The sequence below is a fragment of the Lissotriton vulgaris genome, chromosome 2_1 (assembly GCF_964263255.1).
Source record: "Lissotriton vulgaris chromosome 2_1, aLisVul1.2, whole genome shotgun sequence".
NCBI classification, from domain to species: Eukaryota; Metazoa; Chordata; class Amphibia; order Caudata; family Salamandridae; genus Lissotriton; species Lissotriton vulgaris.
Window position 1 is genome coordinate 2,015,763,362 of NC_141687.1, and position 26,768 is coordinate 2,015,790,129.

At 42.4% G+C, this 26,768-nt stretch overlaps 1 protein-coding gene across 2 annotated transcripts in view; it reads right to left on the bottom strand.

Moving 5' to 3' along the window:
- Positions 1-26,768, bottom strand: part of PDE8A (phosphodiesterase 8A) — a 2,218,572-nt gene that overhangs the window by 1,106,650 nt on the left and 1,085,154 nt on the right. For both annotated transcript variants that reach the window (XM_086958243.1, XM_086958242.1), the window contains exon 6: positions 1,627-1,715. In XM_086958243.1, the coding sequence (XP_086814369.1) occupies positions 1,627-1,715 (89 nt within the window). The remainder of the gene's footprint in view (positions 1-1,626; positions 1,716-26,768) is intronic.

The following is a 26,768-nucleotide window of genomic DNA, read 5'->3' on the forward strand; positions in this document are numbered from 1 at the left end:
GATGAATAGATGGATACATGAGTGAAAGCATGCATGGGTGAAAGAGGGTGGATGATTGGATAAAATGGTGGATAAGTTAAAGATTGGATGGATGAATGAAAGGTAGGGAGGATGGATGAAAGGGTGGTTGATGGATGAGTGAAAGGAGGGTTTGAGTCAAAGGGTGGATCGAATAGTGGAGTGAAAGGGTTGATTGCTGGATGAGGGAAAGGGTGGGCAAAGAGATGGATAAGTGAATGGATGAATGGATAGGTTTGGAGTTGGATGGATGGATAGGTTTAGATATGAAGGGTGAATAGACGGAATGGTGAAAAACGGAATGATTGATGAAAGACTGATTAGACGATAGAATGTAAAGGTTAAATGGTGGACATCAGCAGGTAAATGGTAGGATGAAAGGATGAATGGATAGATCGATGGAAGAGACCAGAGATATCTTCTGGGGAGGGTCATGATGAGTTGTTTCACTTGCTTGGTGCCATAAGCGCCTTGGTGCAACGTGAGGGTATTTTCAGTCTCTTCCTACTCGCGTGCTCAAAAATATATAGTATTGTGGCAAACATCAATTAACAGTATGACATTAAGAAGGTGCAACTATTGCAAAAAAATGAAATGTTAACATATTATCGCATTTCTATTTCATTTTGTGTAATGAGTTAAACTGCTTTGTTTATATATAAACACATTTCTCATGTGTTTTGGTATGTGCTGCAACTAATATAGAAGTTAAGTTTCATCAAGTCTTGCCCTTAGCCCCGCCCCTTCATTACACCTCTAGCTCATTTTAATGAGTACCTGCACTTATTTTTTTCCATTTATAGCACTGCGTCTTAGTCGAGGATAATAGTGTGTCTTTATTCACCCCTAATTGCTATAGAGTGGGGAGGCCTTTCTTCATCCCCAAAAACCTGGTTTTACCAAAGGGCAGGAAGATGTGTTCATCGACAGTACAAGGTACCAGCGTTGTTATTTGCTTACCTAGTCTTCCTCCACCCTAGAAAGAATAAGGTAATGGAGTACTAGAATAGCTGACCCCTGCTCTGATGTCATCTTCACAAACTCAGCCGTCTCAATACATAAAATGACTTTGTATAATGGCCTTCTCCACACTAGGTGGAGTAATTAGATAACAAGCGACAGCCAATTAGGCAATCCCAATTGGGGTGGTTTCTTTTTTTGCTTTTTTAATCACTGTGCCCTGGCAAGGCGAAGTTGCATTTCTAACCCCTTGGTTATCCAGCCCAAGAGGAGGGTAGGTTTGAAGGCCCTTTTGTTTGCTGGCGCTCTCCCCACCAAGCCAGCCCACCAGCCTCTTTCTATTTTTTCTTTGTTTGAAAATATTAATGAAAAATCCATCAAACCAACAATAAAGATGAACTGGAGGCATCCACTATGCCTTTGCCTTTTATGGCGTACTTCCAGCAATTTGAACTTGAGGGATACAGTCATTTATGACGATTCTCAAGTTAGATTAAAAAAAAACATGTTCTTGGACCCACTCCTTCTATGACCCCGTTGACTTATTTGTGTTCAATTCAGCTTGCAAAAGCCTGAAATATAAAATGAATCAAAAGCGGTGGCACCGTTATTCAGAATGGGAAGAAAGAAAGACATTTGTAGATTTACCTTAATTTGAATCGTGCAAGCACCTCACCCCATTCCAGCTGAATAAGTTCGTTGTAACAGGCCATGATATTGGAATTTTCTATATATCTCTATAAGTGAAAAATAAAAATAAACAGGCTGATCCATACAAAACAAACATTTTCAAACAGTTCAGTTATAACATCAATTTCACACCGTGACGTGTTAAGGACATACTGAACATTATTCGACCCATATCAAATATGGGATGATATGCAGTCATTGATGCTGTAATTTTGGAGTTCAAATGATTAGTAAAGAACAGTGAGGAGTGAAGATTATAAAAAATAAGTATTGCAGACTTCAATACTTGATTTCTGACGTAGATCCCAATGTTGCTCCTCCTCTCCAGCCTCATATTATCCTCCACTTTGAGCTAGACTCAGCATGGTATGGTTTCTGTGTGTCACCTCTCTCATATCAACCTTGCATACATTTCAGTACCCATTGTTTTATATAAAGCGTCTAAATGGGATGAAACCAAATATACTTATTAAATCAACCTGATAGGGGTTCCGTGCCAAAAAGGGACGCAAAAATGCAAAATGTCTGCACGCCTATGCCTGCTTTTTATCATCCATAGGACATATTTAATCACCCTGCATACATTTGCAAATGGTCAGCATTGGGTGAGACTCCCCTCTTCTTTCCCTTTAATACTTTCCCCTTAAAGCCTCTTTCCTTTTCAATCCTCTTATTTTCACAACATTGCTATTCTGCGGCCTGCTGTACCTATCGATTCAGTGACCAATGGAAGTTTGTACGGACATCTTCTGTGACTCATATAGGTCTCCAGTATACAGAACAGAACTGAACAGGCAGTCTGTGTACTTACTTGCCTTGCCAATGACAAACGGTCTGTAATGAGCACAAATAACTAACAGCTACTGCAGAAGTCACTCTTGCTCTAGGTCTGCTGCTTTTAGTTGTGCAGGAAGACAAAGAGAACAGGTTCATTTGGGTAGCAGAAGCATCTCAACGTACGGGCCTGCTGTCGCTTGCAGGTGAAGACTACTTGTGGAAAAAAAAAACACACTGGTAAAATCAAAATGCCTGGGTTTAATGTGCTAATATACGCAGTGTAAGCACATCTGACATAAAAGCTGCTCTGCATTTAAGTCTCCCTAGTTGTAAAGTAGTCCCTTGTTCAGTTCAATAGAAGCGGATGGATACAGCCCAACAGCCAATAGCATCAAGTCTAACATGAATATGCCACTGGCTGAACCAAGCTATATCAAACAAAATCTGACGCCAACGGCTGTAGGAGACTGATCAAAGAAAGGTTATATGTGAAAGGGACAGACCCAAATCCCACTTTATTAGGTTTACCCTGCAGCGCTCTTGCGCTGTGCTTGTGAAATCTCTTGTATTTAATATATCTTAAAAGGGGGCTCTTATCAGTTCCCGTTGCCGAGTTACTGTGTTCATTCGCTTTAGTGTGAAACCTTTTTTGTTGATAACTTCCCCAGGCTACATGCAATTACGATACTTCTACTACAGCTGTTCACACTGTTTAAGCCCCATTCATTGTCAAGATAAGATCTCTTCCCACGAAAAAAGGCAGACAGCTTCTAACAGTATGCTGGAATGCTTTCTTTTTGATTACTGAGTTGTGTAAAGCAGATGTTTTAGCCTTAGAACGTTTGTAGCATTTCCTATTCATGCCCCAGTACATTTCTTTGCACTTTGTAGGCATTATCAGATTGATTTTTTCAACGTAATCTATTTGGTCATTATGATCAAATTCTAAATGTTATAATAAACATTACGTTAGAAAATATACAAAAGCTATGCTACATTTTACTACTAAACAGGCAGCCACAAGTGCAGCTACCTTGAAGACAACAGGGTTATGATTTGAATGGTTCAGCAGGTGCAGTAGCACCGGGCTTATAAATTGTCAGAACTCCTCTAAACACGTGTTGTATTTCACTATTAAACACGCAGTTACAATTGCAGTTACCTTGCAGTTAAAAGGGGCTTGATTTGAATTGTGCAGTGGCACTGGGGCCAATAATCTAGGCACCCCACTAAACCCAATAAATTGCAAACATGTAAAGCTAAACAAGCAGTCACAAGTGCAGTTATCTTGCAGACAACAGGGTCATGATTTCAATGGTGCAACAGGTACAATAGCACTGGGTCCAAACGTTTTCAGAACTCTTCTAAACACATAATATTGCTATATTTCACTACTAAACAGGAAGTCACAATAGCAGTTACCTTGCATTTAAAAGGGGCTTGGTTTGAATGGTGCAGCGGGTGTAGTGGCACTGGGGGGCAAAAGTTCTAGGGACCCCACCTAACCCAAATTATTGCTAAAATGTAAAGCTAAACAGGCAGGCACAAGTGCAGTTACCTAGCAGACACGGTCTTAATTTCAATGGCACAGCAGGTGCAGTGACACCAGGACAAAAAGCTCTAGGCACTCCACTAAACACCTAAAATTGTTATATTTTACTACTAAACAGTCAGCCACAATTTCAGTTATCTTGCAGTTTAAAGGGGCTTGATTTAAATGGTGTAGCAGGTGCAGTGGCACCAGGGCCAACAGTTGTCAGAACTCCTCTAAGCACATAATACTGCTATATTTCACTACTATACAGGCAGGCACAGTTGCAGTTCTCTTGCAGTTAAAAGGGGCTTGATTTGAATGGTGCAGCAAGTGCAGTGGCCAAATGCTCTAGGGCCCCCACTAAACGCAGCTTATTGCAAAATTGTACTACTAAACAGGCAATCACAAGTGCTGTTATGTAGAAGACAGTAGGGCCATGATGTCAATGTGGCACCAAGGCCAACATTTTGTCAGAACTCCTCTAAATACCAAATATTGCTATATTTAACTACTAAGTAAGCAGTCACAAGTGCAGTTACCTTGCAGGCACCAGGGTCATGATTTCAATGGTGGAGCAGGTGCAGTGAAAATGGGGTCCAAAGCTCCAGGAACCCCTCTAAACACCAAATAATGCAACATTTTACTATTAATCAGGCAGTCACAAGTGCAGTTACCTTGCAGGCAATATCTTACTGGGTCAGGATTTGAATGGTGCAGCAGGTGATGTGGCACCGGGGTCAAAAGTTGTCATTACTCTGCTAAACACCAAATATTTCTATATTTTACAACTAGACAGGCAGTCACAAATGCAGTTATCTTGCAACATTAGGGGCATGATTTCAATGGTCCAGCAGGTGCAGTAGCACCGTGCCCACAAGTTCTCAGAACTCCTCTAAACACACAATATTGCTATTACGTCAATTAACTCTATTATTTCCCCATTCCATTACATTTTTCAAATTGTTACTATTACGTAAATGCACTATACCACTAGTAACAACACAATATATTGCCTTTTTGAACCTAAACAAATCATAACACTTTAACAGACGTTACTCAGCAAGCTACACATTACAACAAAAACTGCTTTTTTATTATTGACATAGGCGAAACCTAATGCATTTACTAATGCTTGTGTATACTGTACGGATTCGGTCAGCTTGATAGCTGCTCTGTCAAAACCCATACCTAAAAAACAGGTGTGCTTGATCTGAGCCCATAATGTTGTCCATAGAAGCAGTTCATAAACAAACATGCTGAAATATAATATTTTGACTGACACAGATTTGTGACTAATGTAAACAACTGAACAAGGAAGGACTACATGCCGTAAGGGGGAGCGAAAACAATCTAAGAACTTACTTGAGGACTCTTTAGATGTTCAAAAGATTATCATAAATTAATTGTGCAAACTGACACAAAAATTGTGTTAGAATAACTCCATCAAAGCAGGGAACAAAATGTGTCCCACAAATACATAATAGTATGAGCTTTACGAATAAGGAGGCTGTGCTCCACCTCTGAATGGCTGCACAACCCCCCAAAGGAGACTTTAGCTCTTCAGGGGGGCTGGAAGTAGTGGTGCTTAAGGTGCTGCAGAGCCCCCAAGATAACCTTGCAAGAGTTCAGAAGGCGAATGAGCAATAAAGAAGCCATTATATTTGGGCGTTAACTTGGCTTCTGCTTTGAACGGATAGCAACTATACAAGAGTCAGACAATGTCTCCTTTCAAACCGCTACTTCTTTAAAATAAAGATTTGTGTTTACTTTTCTTTTCCTTTCCTTGAAATGTTAAAATGTAAATCAAGTGACAATGTTTCTGGGGCGCAGGAAGTGTGAAAGTAAAGCAGCATTCGATAGTATGCCAAACTCATGCCTCAGCTCTCCTCTGAAATAGCAGAGTTTTAATGGTGCACAGCTCAGTGTATTACAACGGATCCTCAATGTAACTGAGAACTTTATGTAAATGGGATTTGTAGTCGAAAAGCTGTGCTGTAGGTTCAGTAATAGCATGATTGCTAGTCCTGTGGGCCACCTCTTCAGATTCCGTTAAGCAACTCACAAGATTAGACTGTATTGCAAAACATTTGACAAGTAAATATAAATCTCTGAAGATCCCAGAGAAGGAATGTATGTCCTCTTCCCCAGGCCCACCCTCCCCACCGCATTTGATGGTATGCTATGTAGAAAATGGAAGCCGCTGAGACGATTACTTACCATTTTTTCGCAATTTTCTGTTTCCTACCCTGTCCAATGAATAGCAGGCACTGACCCTTCTTAAATGCGGTGATGGTCTCCTATGAATATCACTATTGCCAAGTGTGCCAATTGTTACTGTTTTAAAGCCATGGTCTGATCCTATGTGGCAATTGTCGAAGGGTGAATGGCATGGAGTGTTTGTTCACTTGGCACATCAGCTTCCAAAGAAGCTAAAACATGTGTCTGATTTACTAGTTGGAGGTTTAGAAGAGAAATAGTCTCATCTGCGAGGTTTCAGTATTGGTGTCTAGAGATCTAAAACTGATGTAGGTGGTTTCACTATCGTCAAAAGCTCTGGCACTAGATTAATGTTACCAAAATACATATATCAATCAATTCATGTTTATTTAGAGGTTTGCACCTATTAAACATACACCATCAATAATAAACATTTACAAATACTACAACAATGATACCTAAAATACCATATTAATCATTAAAAGAACTATCAAAGATATCAAAATTGTCGAACTAATGATTTAAAAGGCCACCCATATATAGGGTGAAAGAACCTCAATAATCATAGCAGCTAGTTACTTTTTCACAATATGCGGTTCTACAGGGATCGTTCTGTTACGTGGTGGGAGAGAGCCAATAAACTACAAAACATGGAAATTTGCAGCGCACAGTGGTCACTATCAATTCTAGGGTTAACTGTAAAATCTATCATTTTGCCTTATAGAATGTAAATGATATTGCAAGATCAGATTTGACCTCTCATTCTTCTTTGCAATGTGCCAGAAAGTCCAGTTGGAGCATCTTCAGTACAGGAATTTGATTTAGGGGAGAACTAAAAGACTACAGCGGAGGAACAGCACAGCCATCTCTCACCGATTCTAGGAATGAGATGTCTTCTTTGTCCCTCCTAAAGCCTCTTTTTATGTTTCTTGTGTGAGGCCCCCTTGAATAATTGCTCACTAGGAGGATACTTTAAAGTTTTCCAATTTAATGGTCTCCTGGTTTTGAGCCAGGAATACTTTTGCCTCTCAGATGGCCTTCAAGAGCATGGATGGTGAGGACTTGCAGGAAAAATGGTCACACTATGTGGTCAAGACACCACATACACGTTGTGAGGTTTAAGAGTGAGATCCGTTTGCACCATTTCCCTACAGGCTTTAGACCCTCATACCTTGAGCAGTAACCCTGACCTACTCTAGAGAATGTAACCGTAAAAAATTGTTTGGAAATCAGTAGAGCCTGAAGAGGAGCTCTGGACCAATATCAGTTAGGTGTCAAAACAGAGAAAGCGATCACAGAGCACCACGTAGTGCTGAGCATAGGCTGGTATCATCATGGCTGGTGGAAAATCTACAGGAGTGATTTGGCTGTAGTGGGAAGATCCTGAATGAAAGGGTTTTCCAGATCCGATACGACACCTTACTATGTTCATAAGGGGAGGATTCTAAAGGAAGGAGTATCCTTCCTTTAGAAGTAAGTCATAACATTGTTTGTGCTTCTGGTGCAGGAGCCTCAAACATTAGGCAAGCAGGAAAATACCTGGCTAATGGGCAAGAGCACGAATACTGTTAAAAGAAGGAGAATATTGTTTATGCACACAATATATGAAATTATCAAATCAATGTAAAGTGTGCTCAGATGAGTAAATAGTAAAACAATGAACATGGATAGCATGAATGTGCTCAATATGTAATTCTGAAAAGAGTGAGTTGGATAATAAGGGAGTTAAATTGATGGTGATGATAGACTTGGCTTCACTTTATACCACTTAGACAGAAATAGTACAGTGATAGAAGAAGTATGGAGAGAAAATATTGATTCCTTCCGTCATATAAGAGGGTGTCTTCCAGGTGATGCTGGCAGGGAGGAGTAGCTAGTTAAATTCCATCAAGGGAAGGTGATTTGGAGATACTTCTGTAATCCCTTGAGGAGTGTAGCTGGTGAGAGCAGAACACACTTGAGTGGGATTATTTCATTCTGGGATGCTGGCAGCAGATAACTCCAGATTGCAGCTGTCAAGTATTAGAGAAAACGCGTTGGAAGTTTGTTCTGAATTGTTTTGGGGTATTTGGTTTGATTGTGTGGAGTAAAACAGAGTCTGGCCAAGGTTGAGTGTGATGGGCAAAAATTCCCAGAGGTGGGCACTGCCACAGAGAATACCAGAGTGGAGATCCTGTCAAAGTAAAATTTAGATATCAATGGGCAAAATTGCCTTGCTTCATGTCTCCCTGGAAACATCACCGAACCTCCACTTACCAGCCTAATAGAAATGTTGGTCCCGGAAGACTGTAAGGGATGCAGTAAAGTTAGAAGAGGTATCTAATAAATAAAATAAATAACAAGGGGGGCGTGGCCGGCTGGCAACCAAGATGGCCATACTAGGTTAGAACTCTTCACCAGGTAGATCGATCCCCCGTACATCTGTTACAATAATCCAGATATAGCCCAGTTTGAGGCCAGGTGATCTTCTGCCCCCCCGCCTGCACTGACATCGAAACCGCGATCTCCGGACATTCCGGGATCGCGAACCACGAGTTGATGGCGGCCCGTGGAGGGTGTGATGTGAGCCCCAAGGACTTCAGGCACTGGAGCAGGAGGCCCGGGAGCAGAACCAGGCCCGATTCCAGTGGTGTAGCGTCAGACTGCACCTCCTCTTTGCCCCTGCCATCGGACCCCATAGCACAGGATCGTGGTAGACACCTGGCTAAATGCTGCAGAGTGCATTGACTGAGCCGATGAATAGCGGAAATCCCTGCAGGAACGGACGGGAAAACTGATGAAGCGTGGCTCCTGGCTCAGGGTGGAAGCGTGAGAGCAACAGGGTGCAGGAGAGGGGCTGCGGGACTGTCAGACACAGCCCCCCACCTTCCAGGTTGATAACGAAGCACTGATCCTCGCTATAACGCGGCGCGGGGCCGAGCGGGAGGAAATGAAGCTTGCTCGAAATGGTGGGGTGAATAAGTGTATCTTCCTGCATGCTGGAAGGCCTTCACGGTTGGAGGCCCACCAGGAATATAGTGCGAGGTCTGAGAGAGAGGGTAAAACCAATACTGTGAGAGCTTGTATGAGACGTTTGCCCCAAGGCTTCATAGCGGAGCCGCCATTTTGGATTGAGGTGGAAGGGAAGTGAGCAGGACTGTTGCTGCACGGTGGTTTTATACTTAATTGAAGGGAATCCTCAACTGACTACTGCAGTAAGAGTTAACTCCTTTACCTGGGTGGCAACACTATATTGGGCTCCTCACGATTGGTTGCACATGCGTAAATGGCGACACTAAAAGGACAAAAAAACAAACACACTAGACTAAGCTGGATAGGAATGCCAGTCTAGGACAGAACAAGTGCAGGAGAAACATGAAGGACAGTATGTGAAGCAACAGGTGGAAGAAGGCGCCAAACTCTTCACAACATCATGGAGGGTACACAGGTGATGCGCACAAACCTGGAACACAAGATAGACACGGTCACCACATAGGTGACACTGATGCAAGCAGATCTGCACAATGTGGGGGACAGGGTACAGGCCAAGGAGGATTCTGTCTCTACTCTTCAATCCACTACAAAGGAGCTGGAGCGCACAGTGAAGAAACTTCAGGTGACAACGACGGACCTTGAAAACAAGCTTGAATGGTGCGCCCGCAGAAATACGTCCGCATTTTGGGGGTAGCAGAACGGGCGGAGGGACAGGCCGTGGACGTATTCGTTGAGGATTTGATGCTGAACCACATTCAGCCCCGCTCACTCTGTTTAATATTTTTCTCTCTCTCTGGCCCACAGGGTACAGGGGGGACCCTTGAAACCTGGTGCTCATACACATCCTATTCTAGACAGGATGTTTAACTATAAGGACAGAGACATAATTCTCCAGATGGCGCGAGTGGTAACTCCGCTAAAATTTGAAAACTCCACAATCACCTTCTTACCGGATTTCAGTCAACGCCCAGAAAATGCAAAGATCCTTTTTAGAGGTGAGAAGAGCATTGTATGAGAAAAACAAAATACGCAATACTTTTCCCAGCCAAGTTGAAGGTGATGGCCGAGGGAAGGTCCTGGTTTTTCCTGTCCCCAGAAGAAACTTGGGGATGGCTGGAGGGGTGGAGAACCTCCGGAGCCCCAAGGTCAACCTCACAAAGGCCGACGCAGTTGCAGGACTTTAGACTTGATGCTCGAGGACCCAAAGTGGGCCTGAAGTAAAATATGGATATGGGAGGTGCTGCTAATTAGAAGAAATGGCCACAAGATACCGCCTGCAATGAGGTTGTATGATGGGCTGGTTCGCAGGCAGGTGCGGATATCCCAAAATGAGATAAACAATTGTGAAACACTCTTTGTAAAGTCAGGGTGCTGATATTTGGTGACCCTGGCTTATCCAACTCCTGATGTTTTATGAAGTGTCTTTGATTCAGACGAATCACATCTAAACTGTCTGGCATGAGCGGCCCGTTATATATTTAGCTCATGGGTTTACAGAATACTGGGGATCTAGAATTGCTGGTGGGACCCACAAGACCTCATTCCCCTCATTAAGGTTTGAGGGGCATGGGTACACAGGCACTCTTCAAGGTTTGGGGGTGGGCGGTTTGGAGTCCACATTGCAGGGAGGCAGGGTGGGAGGTGGGTTGGGAGAGGTCCTTATGGGATTGTTTTGGTTTAGTTTTCTGTTCAATGTATTTTATAATGCTTGCAGGATGCCGTGCATGGGAAATGTGTGACCTAATCTTAGGAAGACTGATTTTGCGACTGGCTGGGCAGCCGACCGACATGTGGCTATATAAATATGGAATAATCCGGGCGGGGGGTTCGAGGCGACATCATTTTAAGAATGCAGTCTATATCACCCCATGACAAAAACAATAGGAGAGAGTCCACATACAGAGGGTAGTAGAATACTTTCCTGTAATGTGGTTGGCTTGGAAGATAAAAGAAATAGGGGATTTGTACTACAATACGTAAAGAGACAGGCCCCGGATGTGGTGCTCCTACAGGAAATGCACATACAAGGTACTTCGTATAGTGCCTTGAACAGGTGGGGATATGAACTGGTGGCCCACGCAGGATATACGTGGAGTTTGAGAGGGGTGGGGATCCTCCTCCGCAATTCCTTCTCCTTCACGGTACAAATGGTGATACACGATACCATGGGCAGATTTGTAACTCTAACGGGTACTTGGGAGGGTAGGCTATTTATCATCACTTCCCTTTATGTACCGCAGTGATTATATTCCTCAGCCTTGGCAGATTTGGGATCACACTTGCTTCTCCTTCCTGAGGAAGAATCGTTAATTGGGGGCAGGGGGGACTGTATTACAGCCCTGAATGGTGATTTAGACAGACAACCACCGAAGCAGGGAGAGGTGGTTGGGAGGACATTGAGTGAGTTCTTAAAGGCATAGGGGCTGGTTGACATCTGGACAGAGTATAACCCTTCATCTCTCTATTACACCTTCCATTCAGGAGTACATGGGAGCCTGTCTAGAATTGACTATGTATTTGGCAGAGCCGAACAGATCTCGATGTTCAGAGTGGTGGAACATCTACCTAGAGGCATTTTTGACCACTCACTCACTCACAGTCATTTATGGCGGTATCCCTTCGGCTAAGAGGCATGAGATGGCACTTAACCCCTGGTATTTGTGGATACCTGCTATACAGGAAAGGCTCATTGAGGCGACTGATGCAAAAGAAACAACTGATGGACGGAATGCTGGACAATGCAAATGTATGACTTTGATCTACATTCTGCCCATCAATTTTTCTTTTTGCATTTGTCACCCCAAGTGGGACGGGTATGCCCAGACCTGGGTCCCGTACTCTCCATGCCACTGGAGTCCGGCTATCTTGGCTGATGAGGGCTGAAAGCCCAAAACCGGTCCTAGGATGCTGTTTCCAGTCCAGGGAGGACCTGGCCTGGAAGTTCGGGCTAGACTGTTCCCTATGGGCGCAGGGTGAAGACTGATTTGGAATTGGCCAAACTGGAATAGCCTGGTGAGCAAACAAAAATGATGGATTTAGGCCTGAATCTCTGTACTGGGGTGAATGTATGACATTGTTCTGCATTCTGTCCATCAATTGTTCTTTTTAGGTCTCGCCTGACCCAGCGCATGCGCTGGCCTGGCGAGACATTTAGTGAGGGCTCAAAAAATTCTACCATGGCCAGCCTAGAGCTACAGTGCATATGCACGTGGCACGCGCTTAGGAGCCGAGGCACCAAATGGCAAACCTCGTCATACTCATTAAGCGCCCGAGATCACTTTCGCCCGCGATCACTTTAGCAGCGCCCCTTTGATGTTCTCGTTCAAAGAACATCAAACATCAAAGAACATGTGTCACTTTCGCTCGTGATCACTTAACAGCGCCCCTTTGATGTTCTTGTTCAAAGAACATCAAACATCAAAGAACATGTTGTTGTGTTAATGCGTTGCTGCGCCCGTTTGATTTACAAAGTGCTTTCTCTTTCCACAAATTCGATGTTTGTGTTCCTTTATTTTGAGATGCTTTTAGTATTACTGTCACACAAACAGCCACAACCACACACACAACCACAAGCACACACACAAGCACACGCACAACCACACACACAACCACACACACAACCACAAACACACAACCACACACAAAGCCACACACACAACCACACACACAACCCCACAGATACACAGCCACACACAACCACACACACAACCCCACAGATACACAGCCACACACAACCACACACAACCACAACACACACACACCACACCCAAACACACACACGACCACACACACAATGACACACACAACCACACCCACACAACCACACACACAACTACACCCACACAACCACAACCACACACATACAACCACAACCACACCCACAACTACACACAACCACACACACACAACCACACATACAACCACACACAACCACTCAACCACACATCCACATACACAACCGCACTCACACAACCACAACCGCACACACAACCACACACACAACCACACATACAACCACACACACACACACAAAAACCACACACACAACCACACTCACACAACCACAGACAACCACACACACAACTACACCCACACACAAAAACCACACACACAACCACACTCACAAAACCATACACACAACCACACCCAACCACACACACACAACACATCCCCACCCACAACCACGCAATGGGAGGTGTATAAGGCAGTATTTAGAGGGCATGGAGTGGCAGTGATTGTGGGACACAAGAAAGAACAACGTAAGCAGCTCCACGAAATAGAGGTAGAAATAACTCACTTGGAACACAAGTTGGAGTCCCGGCCTGCTCCCAATACCAAACATAGATTGCTCCTAAAGCAAAAAGATTATAGATATATCGCTGAAGAAGCGGCTAGGGCCCACTACCGGCGACACAGTGTAGAGTCTATGAAATTGGAGATAAAGCGAGTAAATTACTTGCATGGTTAGATAAACTGGAGCAGGCTGCCAGACGGGTATTTGAATTGGTAAAGAATGAAGGGGATAGACTTAAAGATAGACATAGTATAGCCAAAGCCTTTGCTGTATATCTGAAATCGATATAGGAGTCCTCCAGGACGTCTACTTACGAGGAGGCACAAGAGTTGCTGGCCACTCTTCATCTTCCGTCCCTGGATGACTCGGAAAAGTAAAAGAACTAGAGGCCGATCTTACTGAAGACGAAGTGGTTAAAGCAATTGGAACCTTGCAATCGGGGAAGGCAATGGGTCAGAGTGGTCTCCCCATTGAGTTATTCAAAACAAATGCCTCTATGATTGCCCTATACCTCATAGACATGTACGACAAAAGTGTGTCCCCGGGGATTCTCCCTGATAAACAAAGATTGGCCAATGTAGTGTTGATCCATGAACCTGGTAAGCCTCCTGAGAACTGCGAGTCCCACCGGCCGATTTCGTTGTTAAATACGGAAGTTAAGATATTAGCAAAACTCCTGCCCACAAGACTACCGCCTTTGCTCCAATAAACTGATTCATCCAGATCAGTCTGGTTTCATGCCTGGCAGGAATAAAGCATTGAATCTGTGGCGTGTCAATGGAGTGCTCGGCAGGGCGGGGACGGTAAGAGAGGAGGCAGTCATCATGTCTGTAGATGCCAAAATGGCGTTTGACATGATTGAGACGCCCTACCTGTTTGCAACATTGGAACGTTACGGCCTCGGACCAAAGTTTCTGGGTGAGACTCCTTTACTCAGAGCCTATGGCTAGAGTAACTGTAAATGGGGCCCACTCAGCGACTTTCATTTTACGGAAGGGTAAGAGACTGGGCTGCCTGCTTTCCCCTTTGATTTTTGATTTGATCCTTGAGCTCTTGGCGATTTGGATTGAGGCAACCCCCTCATAAGGGGACTAAATTGGGCCCCGGACTGGGAGGATAGAATCTCCCTGTACGCAGACGATATATTGCTTCATTTGGCCAAATCCCGTAACTCTATTCAGAGAATTTTACATATATTCGCCTTTTTTCAAAAATATTCTGGATATACCATTAACTGGGACAAATTACTCAAAAAAATTAGCTGTGAAAGGTTTTATTCCACTCAGAATTAGCAAAGCCAGAGTAGTCACTGGCGGCTTTCGCTATCTAGAGATTTATGCCACTCCGGACCCAGTAGCGTTTTACGATCAAAACTTGGTCCCCCCCACTGCGTCCCTTACAAGATGACATAAAACACTGGAAGACTTTTCCACTTCCGTTACTGGGGAGAGCACTGCATTTAAGATGATGGCCCTGCCCGTTTTATTTATGCCCTACAGAATACGCCATACCTTGTCCTGGACAAGTATTTTCGGACCCTGCTCTAGAATAACGGCTCCCCTCGCATCTCATTGCCATAACTGACAAAAAGCTGGTATGATGGAGGTATTGCCCTCCCAGCGATTAAAACTTACTATTGGGTCTCTCAGTTGGTGATCACAAATCATTGGGTGCACTGGCCGATAACAGATTCAGCCTAAGGGATGGACAAATATAACATGACAACAGGGACATATCAGAGGGCATTATATGAGGGAAAGACACATAGTCCACTGTATACTCCAAAGGCGACCACGATAAAGGTCTGGCATGCGGCCACTGCAGTAATTGGGATGGAAGAAGAAGAAGATTACACAGCCCACCCCCCTCTTGAAACAGAACTATTGGGGCTATTGGCATCTTGTGCTGGATTTGTTGAGTGGGAACTCATTGAGTTCTCGATGTTCGGAGATATCTGGGCAGGAGGTAAAGTAGTTCCCTTTGCAGACCTCCAGCATGACTATGAGTTGCTAAAGGGGGGGAGGGGGGTGGGGCAAACCTTTTAATACCTGCAGGTCAGGAATGCGTTGCATAGGGCTATCCCCAAAGGCACAGATCTGCCGGCTGCTTTGCCCCTAGAAGACAGACTCTTTGATGATTACCTTAGAGACAAAGCAATTTCCTTGACCTATAGTAAGATATTAAATAATACACCTGATGCACTAGAGAAGATAAGGGTCAAATGGGTGGAGAAGGTGGGCGATTTAGATGAGGAGGACTGGCAGGAGGCATTGGCATCCCCTGGGAGGTGACAATTTGGTCTAGGTTCAAATTAATCCAGATCAAGCTCTTGCATAGAGTATACTATACTAGTGTGATATTGGCGAAGATGGGTATCCTGAACTCCCCATTATGCCACAGAGGCTGTGGTCAAGCGGGGACGTATCTCCATCAGAGGTGGGGCTGTCTGGTGGTACAAACATACTGGGGGTAAAGTGACAGTAAAGTGACAGGGAAAATGAGGGAAGTCTGTGGGAAATCTATGGAGGTCATGCTCCGGTTGTGGCATCTTAATATTTGTGAGGCAACATACTTGTCAGCAAAAGAGGGGACCTGGGTCACTTTGGGAAACGTAGTTGCGAAAAGTTATATTGCAAGAACTTGGAAGGGAGTCACAGTGCCCAAGCTCCGGGACTGGCAGACCGACATGGACTGATGCATGCACATAGAAAGGGTTATATATGAAGGGAGAGGGTGTCCACAGAAATGGTCCAATATTTGGCGAAACTAGAACAAATACAGAGGGATGTTGTGTGCTCCACTGAACCCGTCCACCCAGCCGCCCTACAGGAGTGAAGGCTACTGGGCCACAGTGCGGACACAAACGAAGTTGTTAAACATTACTGTATAATTGGGTTGACGTTTTCTTCTTCAATAAACAGAGTTAAAAATAAAAAAATAAAAAATAACATGCCTGAAAGGATCACATGTACTTGTTCCATTTCAGGAGCGGAGTTGCAAAATGTAGCACATTTTTTAAGTGGAAGAGTATCGACTCAGAATGGCATTACTACTGTACACAGTACAAAAACAAGTCAGACATGAATCAAAATGGCATATTCCTGATGTGACAAAAGTTAAAAAGAGTACACCAAGATGAGTCTGCTGATGTATAAACTAGGATAGAGAGAGACATCAAGTGTAAAGTCAAGAAGTTTCACTGAAGATTAAAAAGGTAGAGTGATCCCACTTGCCTTGAAACCTCACAAGTAAATTAGTGGAATAAAGTACTTTGTATTCAGTATGGCTACATATGAGTTTGAAAACAATGAATGATAAGAAGAAATTTGGGCAGGAGGGCTGAGGGAGGGGTATGTCACGGTCCTGGAATCCAACATGGCCACACGTTAGTGAAGCTCAGGAGGACTGGGAATAAATCTGTCCTAATCCTCCTATTTGCGATAACTCTCTATCCAATAATTTACCGCCTGAGACACTCTTTGGGGAGCTATGTGACAATGGCAGCAGCAGCCTGAAATCAGACCACACCAGGGACACCCTGTGATTGGGGCCAGAACGTGTGTGAGCTTGACTTGAGCCCTTGGGGTCACTGTGCCACTGTGTGGCCTGAATTAGAAGGAAAAAAAATGAGGGTTAATTTTTGTGGCAATGGCTGTTTTAAGGTTATGCATTACTTCAGCATGGCTAGACCCAAACCCACCGGTGTTCCCCCAATGGAGAGACATTTGTTGGAAACATGTAGCCTAGAGGTGGCTATCTATAAAAGAAAAGGGAGTAATAAACGCAAAAGCGGTATGATAATTTGTGATCTACTATTACAGTGGATACAAAGCCATACTGGGGACGGATAGATGCTTCTGATCGATCCATCGTACGATGAGGAATGTTAGCCCAGAATTAACTACTTAACACAAGATTGAACTGTAAAGCATTTATGATGAACTGCTCTGCACCTCTGAATTCTACGTTTTGTTTTCTTAATTATGATGAATTCTGTAAGTAAATTGTGTCTCGGTACGGGTAAAGTCTGAAAAGGATGGGGGTGGGGTTAGGGGTGGGAAGATGATGCATATGTAAAAAACTAATAAAGATATTTTTTTAAAAAAGAAATAAGGACAATAGGTCTCCGATTAGAAGACGTTTCTCAGAAAAACAAATTAGTGGAAATTAGCCACATTTCACTGATAGGAATTGGCCATGTTCAGAAACATTTTAGAGGAGGAGACCAAGAACATAGACTTTGATTTAAAGAGAACTGGTGGATTGATTGGTTAAGGACTGTGAAATAAGGTCTCAACACAAATAAAGAGTTTCGTACATTTCTGCATCAATAGATGTGTGAAACAGCCTTGGACTCGTGCTGGTATTAGTCAGTATAAACAGCAAAATATTCTTGTGGGTAAGTCGGGCATTTTCAAGTAGGACAAAAGAAATTATGAGTCCTTTTTTTACATACTATGCAAGTTTGCTGTGTTGGTGGTGAATTAACTCCCTGAAGTTTAATGACTCGCACCGAGATTTATTAAGCTAGGTGAAAAGGGTTTGAGCCTGCAGTACGTGTTGTCAGGTAGTATTAGTGTTTTGGAATGGTTAATTGATTGTAAATAGGCTATTCTATTTTTGGAAAAAAAGGTAACATTTTTGTAGAAGGTCAAACATTGTTGGAGATAGTTTTGGGATGATATGCGCCTTTTGGAATGAGGTTGAATGCAAGAATGAGGAATTCGTGCTCGTTTTTGGGGAGCCTTAGCAAATAGGTAAGCAGGGACGCAGGACTTTATGGTCATGGGAGAAACCTTTTTGAATAAATTCATCATATGGAGATTATCCTTTTCTTTTGTTTTCTGCCTCCATATAGTTCATATTGTAGACCACTGTAGATTGTTGCTGCTGCTAAAAGAATCTATGGTGTACAGGATTTTCCTGTATCAGACATTTATAACTCACAAAGTGTAAAGAGACAGGTTTTTACAATAAACTTGAAATGTTATGAGGTTTTACATTTTTGTTTTTCCTTGTGTTTCTTACTTTTCATCGCTAATCTTTATTCTTCTTTAATCCATTTTAGTTTGTACATCAACTCCAACATTCAGAAATTCTGTTGTTATATTGCTAAAAAAAGTTTGTGTATATTTTGCACTGATATCTCTTTCTTCTTCTTTTTGAATTTTCTATTCAATACCTATCAATTAAGCATATCGCTGTAAAATCAGAAGAAATGTATCTTGTGACTCAAGCTGTTAATTTGTCATCTTGAAGCCCTGAAGAAGCAGTGTTGTAACTGCAAAACATGTGTTGGCTGTCCATGTGCTGTTTGGATTAGGAATAATAGGACTTCCTTAACAGTAATGTTTGAAGAGTCATAGAGAAATTTGAATATGTATTGATTCCACCAATCACTATCATTTTCTACAAGAAGCTGATTTTGATGGTACTCATCAAGAGCAGCTCTGCTGCTCAAATTGTTCACTTTATGAAAGTAAAAATTTAGATGGGAATGAGTAAGAAATAAATTACTTACCTATAACTGCAGTTATCCAGTATTGGTATCTTTCATAGATTCAAATGCTTGAATCATTCCACATCGTCGAAATGGGAGTCCCACGTCGAAATGGGAGTCCCACTGTGACTCCCACTTCGATGACGGGGAATGATTCAAGCATGTGAATCTATGAAAGATACCTCAATACTGGATGATGTTTATAATCAATTGTCAAATAAATGCTTTTTCATGTTTTACGAATAGAGTTCGTAGTTGCATGAAGCAGGACATTACTCCCCACACTTTATTGTATGCTGTATATGTTTGAAGCAAGAGGGGAAGCTGGCTCAGTGGGTGTAGTGTGCAGGGCTTACTGTTCTGTCGTCCCCAACATAGTTGACAGTTCTGTTGCCCCCAACATAGGTGACATACTACTATCCTTATGACATACTATGATCCTTGCTGCATGCCGATGTACTGGGAACTATACCACCACTTGTATGAAAAGACCTGTTAGAGATAAAGCAGCTAGTTCTGCAGTAGCAGTTATAAGCAGATGTCTGCTGTAACTGGGCCCTTTGTAGGTGCATGTAACTTTTATACTTCCATAGGGCCAAACTGAGAAACCTAGCCACAGCCAATGCTCAGCTTGCTGCTGCACTGACACAATGCTGCCACTGGCTCCCACCTGAAACAGGATTGGCATAAACTATAACAAACAATACAAACTCTAAGTTAAGGCACACACAACAGATGGCGCCCTCTAATATGCCAATAAGTGATGAAGGATGGCATGGTACCCAGGCGGAGTAAGTAGAGAATAATGATCCCATCTCAAAGTGATTCAGCAAAGCTTCTTGTTTATAGAGAGTAAAATAGATACTCTCACAGTCAGAATGGAACTAATCAGCTCCAAGATGTACATCACATCTCGACAGCTAAATGTTTAGCTAATATGAAAGATGATCTTCGGGGTAAAAATAAAAAGCTTCTAAATATGGAGAAAATAATCTGCATATAATCAAAGCTAAGAATATAGGACTGAAGGCATGCTCCTGGTGCAAAAAGATGCATATTGTAGGAATCCCAGAGTCAACAAACACAGGCAAGCTTTAGTATTTCGTGGAAAAACTGCTGACAACAATCTCTGACGTGGACAGTTTTCACAAATGTTTATTGTGGGGTGGATGCATAGAACCCTGGCACCCAGACATCATTGGGAGCACCGGCTCGCCCCCTCATTGCTCACTACTAAACTTCAACTATAGGGACACAGCACTCCATTTGGGCAGGGGAAAAAAGGGTTATCTTACAATGGCAGTTCACTCAACCTCTTTCCAGATCTCACCACTGCTGTTCAAGCGGTGTGAAGGGATTTTCTGCCATTCTAGAAGTTGCGATTGGTGAGGATTGGGGTGTTATAGAAAAAGTTCACATAAGTCACATGTGGTCACATAAGTACATTTTAAGATGACATCACATGGGCATACTGGTATTGCCATCAAATACTTTTAAACATATATATACATTCCTATCTCAAATTTTTCAACACAGTCAAAAATGTTCTGTTGCAATTGGGTAGGATAAACAAATGAATTCATTTGACGGACAGGTGGGTTGCACTGTTCCCTTTCAAGAAGCGATTGAGTCCGCCGCAGTGACTCTATTTGAATGCTCACTTTGGAGTACCTTGCTAACCTTTTCTCCTGGGCTGATTTCAAGTTGATGTTGGTTATATTCTTGTTTTACCAACATACATTTCTTGTGCCCCTATGCTTATGTTTTAGAGAATGCTTGCTTAGTGTCATTGGTCAGCCCTGACTGGCCTTTGGACCACATCCTTTTGTCCACTGCTTTATGTTCTAAATTAGGTAATTTGAGGAACACTAATAATGACCATGGATCAACATATAATTTATCTGTTACTTTTATTAGAATTATTTGAAAATGGATATGTTGTTACCTTTTCTATTTTTCCTCAGAGCGGGGCCTCTATTTAGACTTGAGCGTGTGCCAGGCGAGGTGAGGCCTCTCCCCATAATACTTTGGGTGAGTTTCTTTTTTCACTACATTTGTCCCACATGGGATGTATGGCCAATATATGTGTTGTACAGTGTATACAATGCTGTTTTGTCATATTTTTGCATGTATGTCTCGTGTCTGTCCCTTATATTTCAATACAGGTGAGAATTCATTGATCTACTAGATGGTATACGGTAGGCACCCACATAGTGGTTTTTCTATCAAGTGATTGTAAACTTGTATAGTATTTGTTGCAGTAGTATCTCATATCATAGGTCCTGAAGAAAGCCTTTACAGGCTGAAACATGTCGACCAGATCCATCTGATTGATAGTAATATTAGAATACTATCTACATACTGTTGCTTTTAACATTACCTCTGTGATGACCCCTCCAATAAAGTACTTTGCCTTGGCATCACACTAGGTAATTTTATTTCACTTTTTGTTTTTCACCATTTGTTTTCACTGCAACCCCTCCCATCTAGCCATGTTATTCATACATTCTTTTCGTCACTGGAGGATCTGTTTTTAGGTCTCCTCACAATATCATCAGGTGAGAGACCTAACAGATACCAGTTTATGTACAAAAAATCCCAGATGATGATTTTCCGCCAAATGGTGGGCTGATGGGAGTATTTTCTGTCTTGTTCCCACATTTCATCTTCTTTTTGTGATTAGACACTTGTTCCTACATGCGTCATTTTGAATTGACACACAATATTGAGCCCATGATAGACCTCTAGTATCCCTTGTGTGTTTGTTATAGTTGGATTGGGGGATAGGATACCTTGTAGGTCTTTAAACTTGTTTCCCCTATAGACCCTTCCACATAGTTGTTTTTTGTTAATACAACACAACCCTCCTGCCTCTAGGATATTTTTACAGACACCTGATGACGACCAATAATTATGACAGCCCTAACTACAACCCAAATTTTAATAAAATGCTACCACTATTAAAACCACCACCCTGTATTACTGTCCTAATATACAACAGATTTCAAGCACTAAGTTCCTTAGAGGACAATGACTGACTTATGATAGCTTATGGTACAACTCAGGAACATAATCTAAATGGGACACTGTATAAGGATGTTGATGGATTAGTTGTAGACTATCCTTTTTACCAATTACCGGTTAAGTCACTTCTTTCTTTAGTACCGCAAGAATATAGGAAACCCCATCCAGAATTGGCTATAACTACTTTTAAGAAATAAAGGATGCACCCCCAGGGGAGTTAACAGAAATCCCCATAATTGTAACAGGAGAAAAAACTGACACACCCCCTATGGAGACTCTAGATATTCCTATGTGTAGGCCTACAAACTGCAATATAATTGAAGGCTACACTTTTGTAACTTGGAATATTGCAGGTCTCAAAAAGAAACAAGACACACCTTTTTGGAGGGATTTTATTACTTCTAATTATGATATAATTTGTTTGCAGGAAACCTGGAGAAGAGAACCGATCTTTGTAGAGGGTTATACCTCGCATTGAGTACAAGCTGCCGACTCTGTGGCAGGTAGAGCAAAGGGGGGCCTTTTAATTCTTGTCTCTAACAAATTGAATGCATGTAAAATTATAAGTTGCATATCAGTCGACATGTATAGCCAAGTGATGAGGTTTCCCTTTTATAAGGTAAGGACTTGATTTTAGTCAACTACTACAACTTTATTTTTTCTTTTTTTTATTTATCTAAAGAGTTTTATATAACCCTGGCTGAACCCGGAGGTATCAGATTGCTTTACATGGGAATCAACAATATAACAGAAAATCAACAATGTAACAGAAAAAGTTCAACAATTACACAACAAATCCCAAATAAATTAGCAATACAATTAGGAGAGGACAGAAAGGAAGAGAAAAGTAGTGGAGGAGGCAGGGGAGGTGAAAAAGGGAGGATAAGGGAAGAGACAATACGGAGAGACGAAAAGAAGTCTGTCTAAAGACCGACTGGGTAGGTGATGACCAAGGAGGAAATCCACGGCCCATCTCCCCTATAGCTAGACCAGGTAGCTCAATTGGGCATCAGACAAAAAAGTTCAGTCTCAATACATTGAGAGAGGGGAGAAGAAGAGACATAAATAGAGGGAGGATGCGGGAGGAGACGACAGGAGGGACGAAAAGAAGTGCAACAATGTGGTTTAACAGTATAATAGAAAAGGATCAACAATTACACATTACATCAAACAATCGGCAATACATTAGGAGAGGAGAGGAAGGAGAGAGAAAACAAGTGGGGGTAGGGAAGGTGAGAAAGTGAGGATAAGGGAAGAGACAATCGTAGAGACGAGAGGAAGTCTGTCTAAAGACCGACTGGGTAGGTGACGACCAAGGAGGGAATCCACGGTCCATCTCCCCTATAGCTAAACCAGGTAGCTCCATTGGGCATCAGACAAAGTAGTTCGGTCTCAATTGTCGAGGGAAGAGGTTCGCAGAAAAACAGGATGGGAGGGAGATACTGCAGAAAGACGAAGGAAAGAATGCCCAAAGACCGGCTGGGTAGGTGACGGTCGGGGGGAAGTCTATAGCTATCAGGTAGCTCCACCGGGCTTTGGCCAAATAGCTGGGTCTCAATGGGAAACATTTAAATAACATGGAAGGCAAAATAAATGGAGGGGAGGGAACAGGGAAGGTGAGAAAGGGAGGATAGGGGAAGAGACAACAAGGAGAGACAAAATTAAATCTGTCTAAAGGCCGACTGGGTAGGTGACTACCAAGGAGGGAATCCACGGCCCATCTCCCCTACAGCTAAACCAGGTAGCTCCATCGGGCATCAGACAAAATAGTTCAGTCTCAGTACATTGAGAGAGGAGAGAAGCAGAGATAAAAATAGAGGGAGGAAGCGGGAAGAGACGACAGGAGAGACTAAAGGAAGTGTGGCTAAAGACAGACTGGGTAGGTGACGTCCAAGGAGGGAATCCCTGACCTGTCTCCCCTATAGCTAAACCAGGTAGCTCCATCGGGCATCAGACAAAATAGCTAGCTCTCAAATGACGCTGGAAATTCACAGGTAAACAGGGTGGGGACTAGGGCAAGGACAGGTGAGGGCAAAGGTTAGTAGCATGAAAGAGGAGAGGAGTAGAGCAGGGGGTAGGAGGTAGGTGGTTGGTTTGGTGATTTTAACATTCAGGCATATCCGCTGGCTCAAACCAAGATATGTGGGTTTAGGAAGGGCCATAACGTCGATGATAATGATGATTATATGCACTTCCCCCATTGTGAATATGGTACAGCTTTAAATACACTAATATCAAAATTCGATCTTGAATTACTAAGCTGTACTATGACCAGGGGAAATATTAAATGCCCAACCTTTAATGGTAGGAATGCCGCCACCAATAGCGATCATATATTGATCTTGTGTAACAGTGATTACTCAAACTTATGCATTACAGAGCAGGCCATAAGTGATCATAATAGTATTTCTTTATCACTGTAAGTTTGGGGAATAAACCATCTAATAATGATGATTGCAATTCCAACATTGCCCCCACAAGACCAAATGGTATGAGGATAAAATAGGCTGGTGTCGACCTGCAAAAGATACAAAGGGATGTTGTAATAAAATGCAGAAGGGAAATAGATTATTGTCTTGGTGATGAGGCCAATTTAAATCTATTGCTTTCTAGATAGATAAAGATAAATAATACAATAGAAGGTCTATTAACCAAGAGCAGGAGAATGTTGGATGGTTCGACCATAACTGTACTCAAGCTCTATATAGATTGAAACAGGACCTTGGTATCAAGCCTCAAAATACAGTCCACATCCAAGAATTACGTCTTAACTATAAGTTAGCTATCAAGACGAGAAAAAGAAAACTTCAAGCTGACGCATGGGACCAACTTAGCCTAGCAGCAGTTACTAATAATAGTAAATTACATGTACCAGAATTAATTTTGCATGCAAATTGTAATGCCTTGATCGAACATTTTACAAATATTTTTAACCCAGATAGGGATGTTTTAGGTTCACTGCCAAATAACGATTCTATGTGGCCTATATTACCTTTGTTAATAAATGTCGAAGAGGTGCACAAAGGGCTGGTTAACAGCAAGAGGGGCAAAGCCCCAGGCCCCGACGGAGTGGAAATCGACTTGTACAAAAGTGAAATGAATTTATGGGCCCCTATCTTAGCTAGGAATTTTAATGCTGCTGTAGTGGGTGAATTTCCGTTGTCTTGGGGCCAGTCACTAATTATACCATTATTTAAAAAAGGCTCAAAATCAGAAGCATGTAACTACCACCCAATATCACTGTTGGACTCGTCTATCAAGGTTATGAGCAGGATTCTGCTAAAAAGGCTTGAAAGTTGGACTTCAGATAATAATATCATTTCACAAGCACAATATGGGTTCAAAAAGAGACTAGGAACCCTGGAACCGTGTGTTAACCTTGATCTTCTCATTAGTAAATATACATTAGCTAAAGGGGGAAGCATGTTTTTATGTTTCACCGACTTGAGTAGTGCGTTTGATGTAGTGGACCACTCAATTATGTGGTCTACATTACTTGACTCTGGTGCCCCAAAGGAGATTGTATATTTTTTAGCAAGAGTTTATGAGAGGTTATCAAGTAGAGTTCGCTATGGGCCCATGGGGGAATGTACACTTTTTTTAGCGTAAAAAGAGGCATCTGACAGGGTTGCGTCCTGGCTCCACTATTTTTTTCATTATTTATCAATCAAGTTGACGCAACATTAGGACAGATACCAGCGGAAGGCCCCAATGATAGACGGTAAGGCTGTACCTATTTTATTATATGCAGACAATGCTGTTTTATTATCACGTACTCAGATTGGTCTCCAGCGGCTTATTAATAATTTTACATTTATGTTTATTAACGGGAGAAAACTTTTAATTAATAAATCCAAAACATTTGCTATGACATGTGGGAAAAATGTTAAATCAACTAGGACTTTTTATATAGAGAACACTAAAATGCAATCGGTAAAATTGTTCTGTTACCTGGGTATAACATTTGCTGGTAATGGGAAATGGATATGTGAACATGAAAACGTGTGTTACAAGATGGGCAGGAATACTAATAGCATTTTTAGATTCTCTGCAAAATTGGGGGATCGTAGAGTAAAAGATATGGTGGTAATCTATAATGCTAGGTGTGTCTTCCGCACTTTATGGGGCAGGAGTCTGGGGACACTGTCATGAAAAGTCACTTCAGCAAGATGAAAGCACCTTTCTCAAACGGTTGCTGAGCGCGCCAACATCAGCCTCTACGGAATTGGTACACCAAGAAGTGGGAATCAAATATATTTCAGACCTAGCTGCCCTTCCCCCCCTGTTATTGTGGCGATCTATCTGGTCTAAAGAAGAAACGTTATTTACTCAATCACTTATTAAAGATTGTTTGAAGCTGGACCACTGTTTTCGTATTCCCTGGTTAAGTTGTATCCACCACTGGTTTAGTCTTCTGTTTAATTGTCTCATTCAGGTAGAGCCCGAGTACGCAGCCTCAATTGCTAAGAATGAGTTAAAAACAACCTTTCAAGCATTCAAAAGGGAGGTTTGTGGGAGAACAATTGGGGAACAACCCACTCTTGTATTTATCAGCAATTAGACCTTAGAATCGGCTTTCAGGCATATTTGACCGAAGTGACTAGAACCTCCCACCGTTTTGTATTGACACGCCTAAGGTTAGGGATTGTTCACTATCTCGTGGTTTTCCGACCATGAGAAAAAGTTACACTACTGCATGCCCATGTGATAATATATCCAACCAAAGTTGTTGTCACTTTTTAATGTTTTGTAAATTCTATTCTTTTTTATGGAAGTTTTAT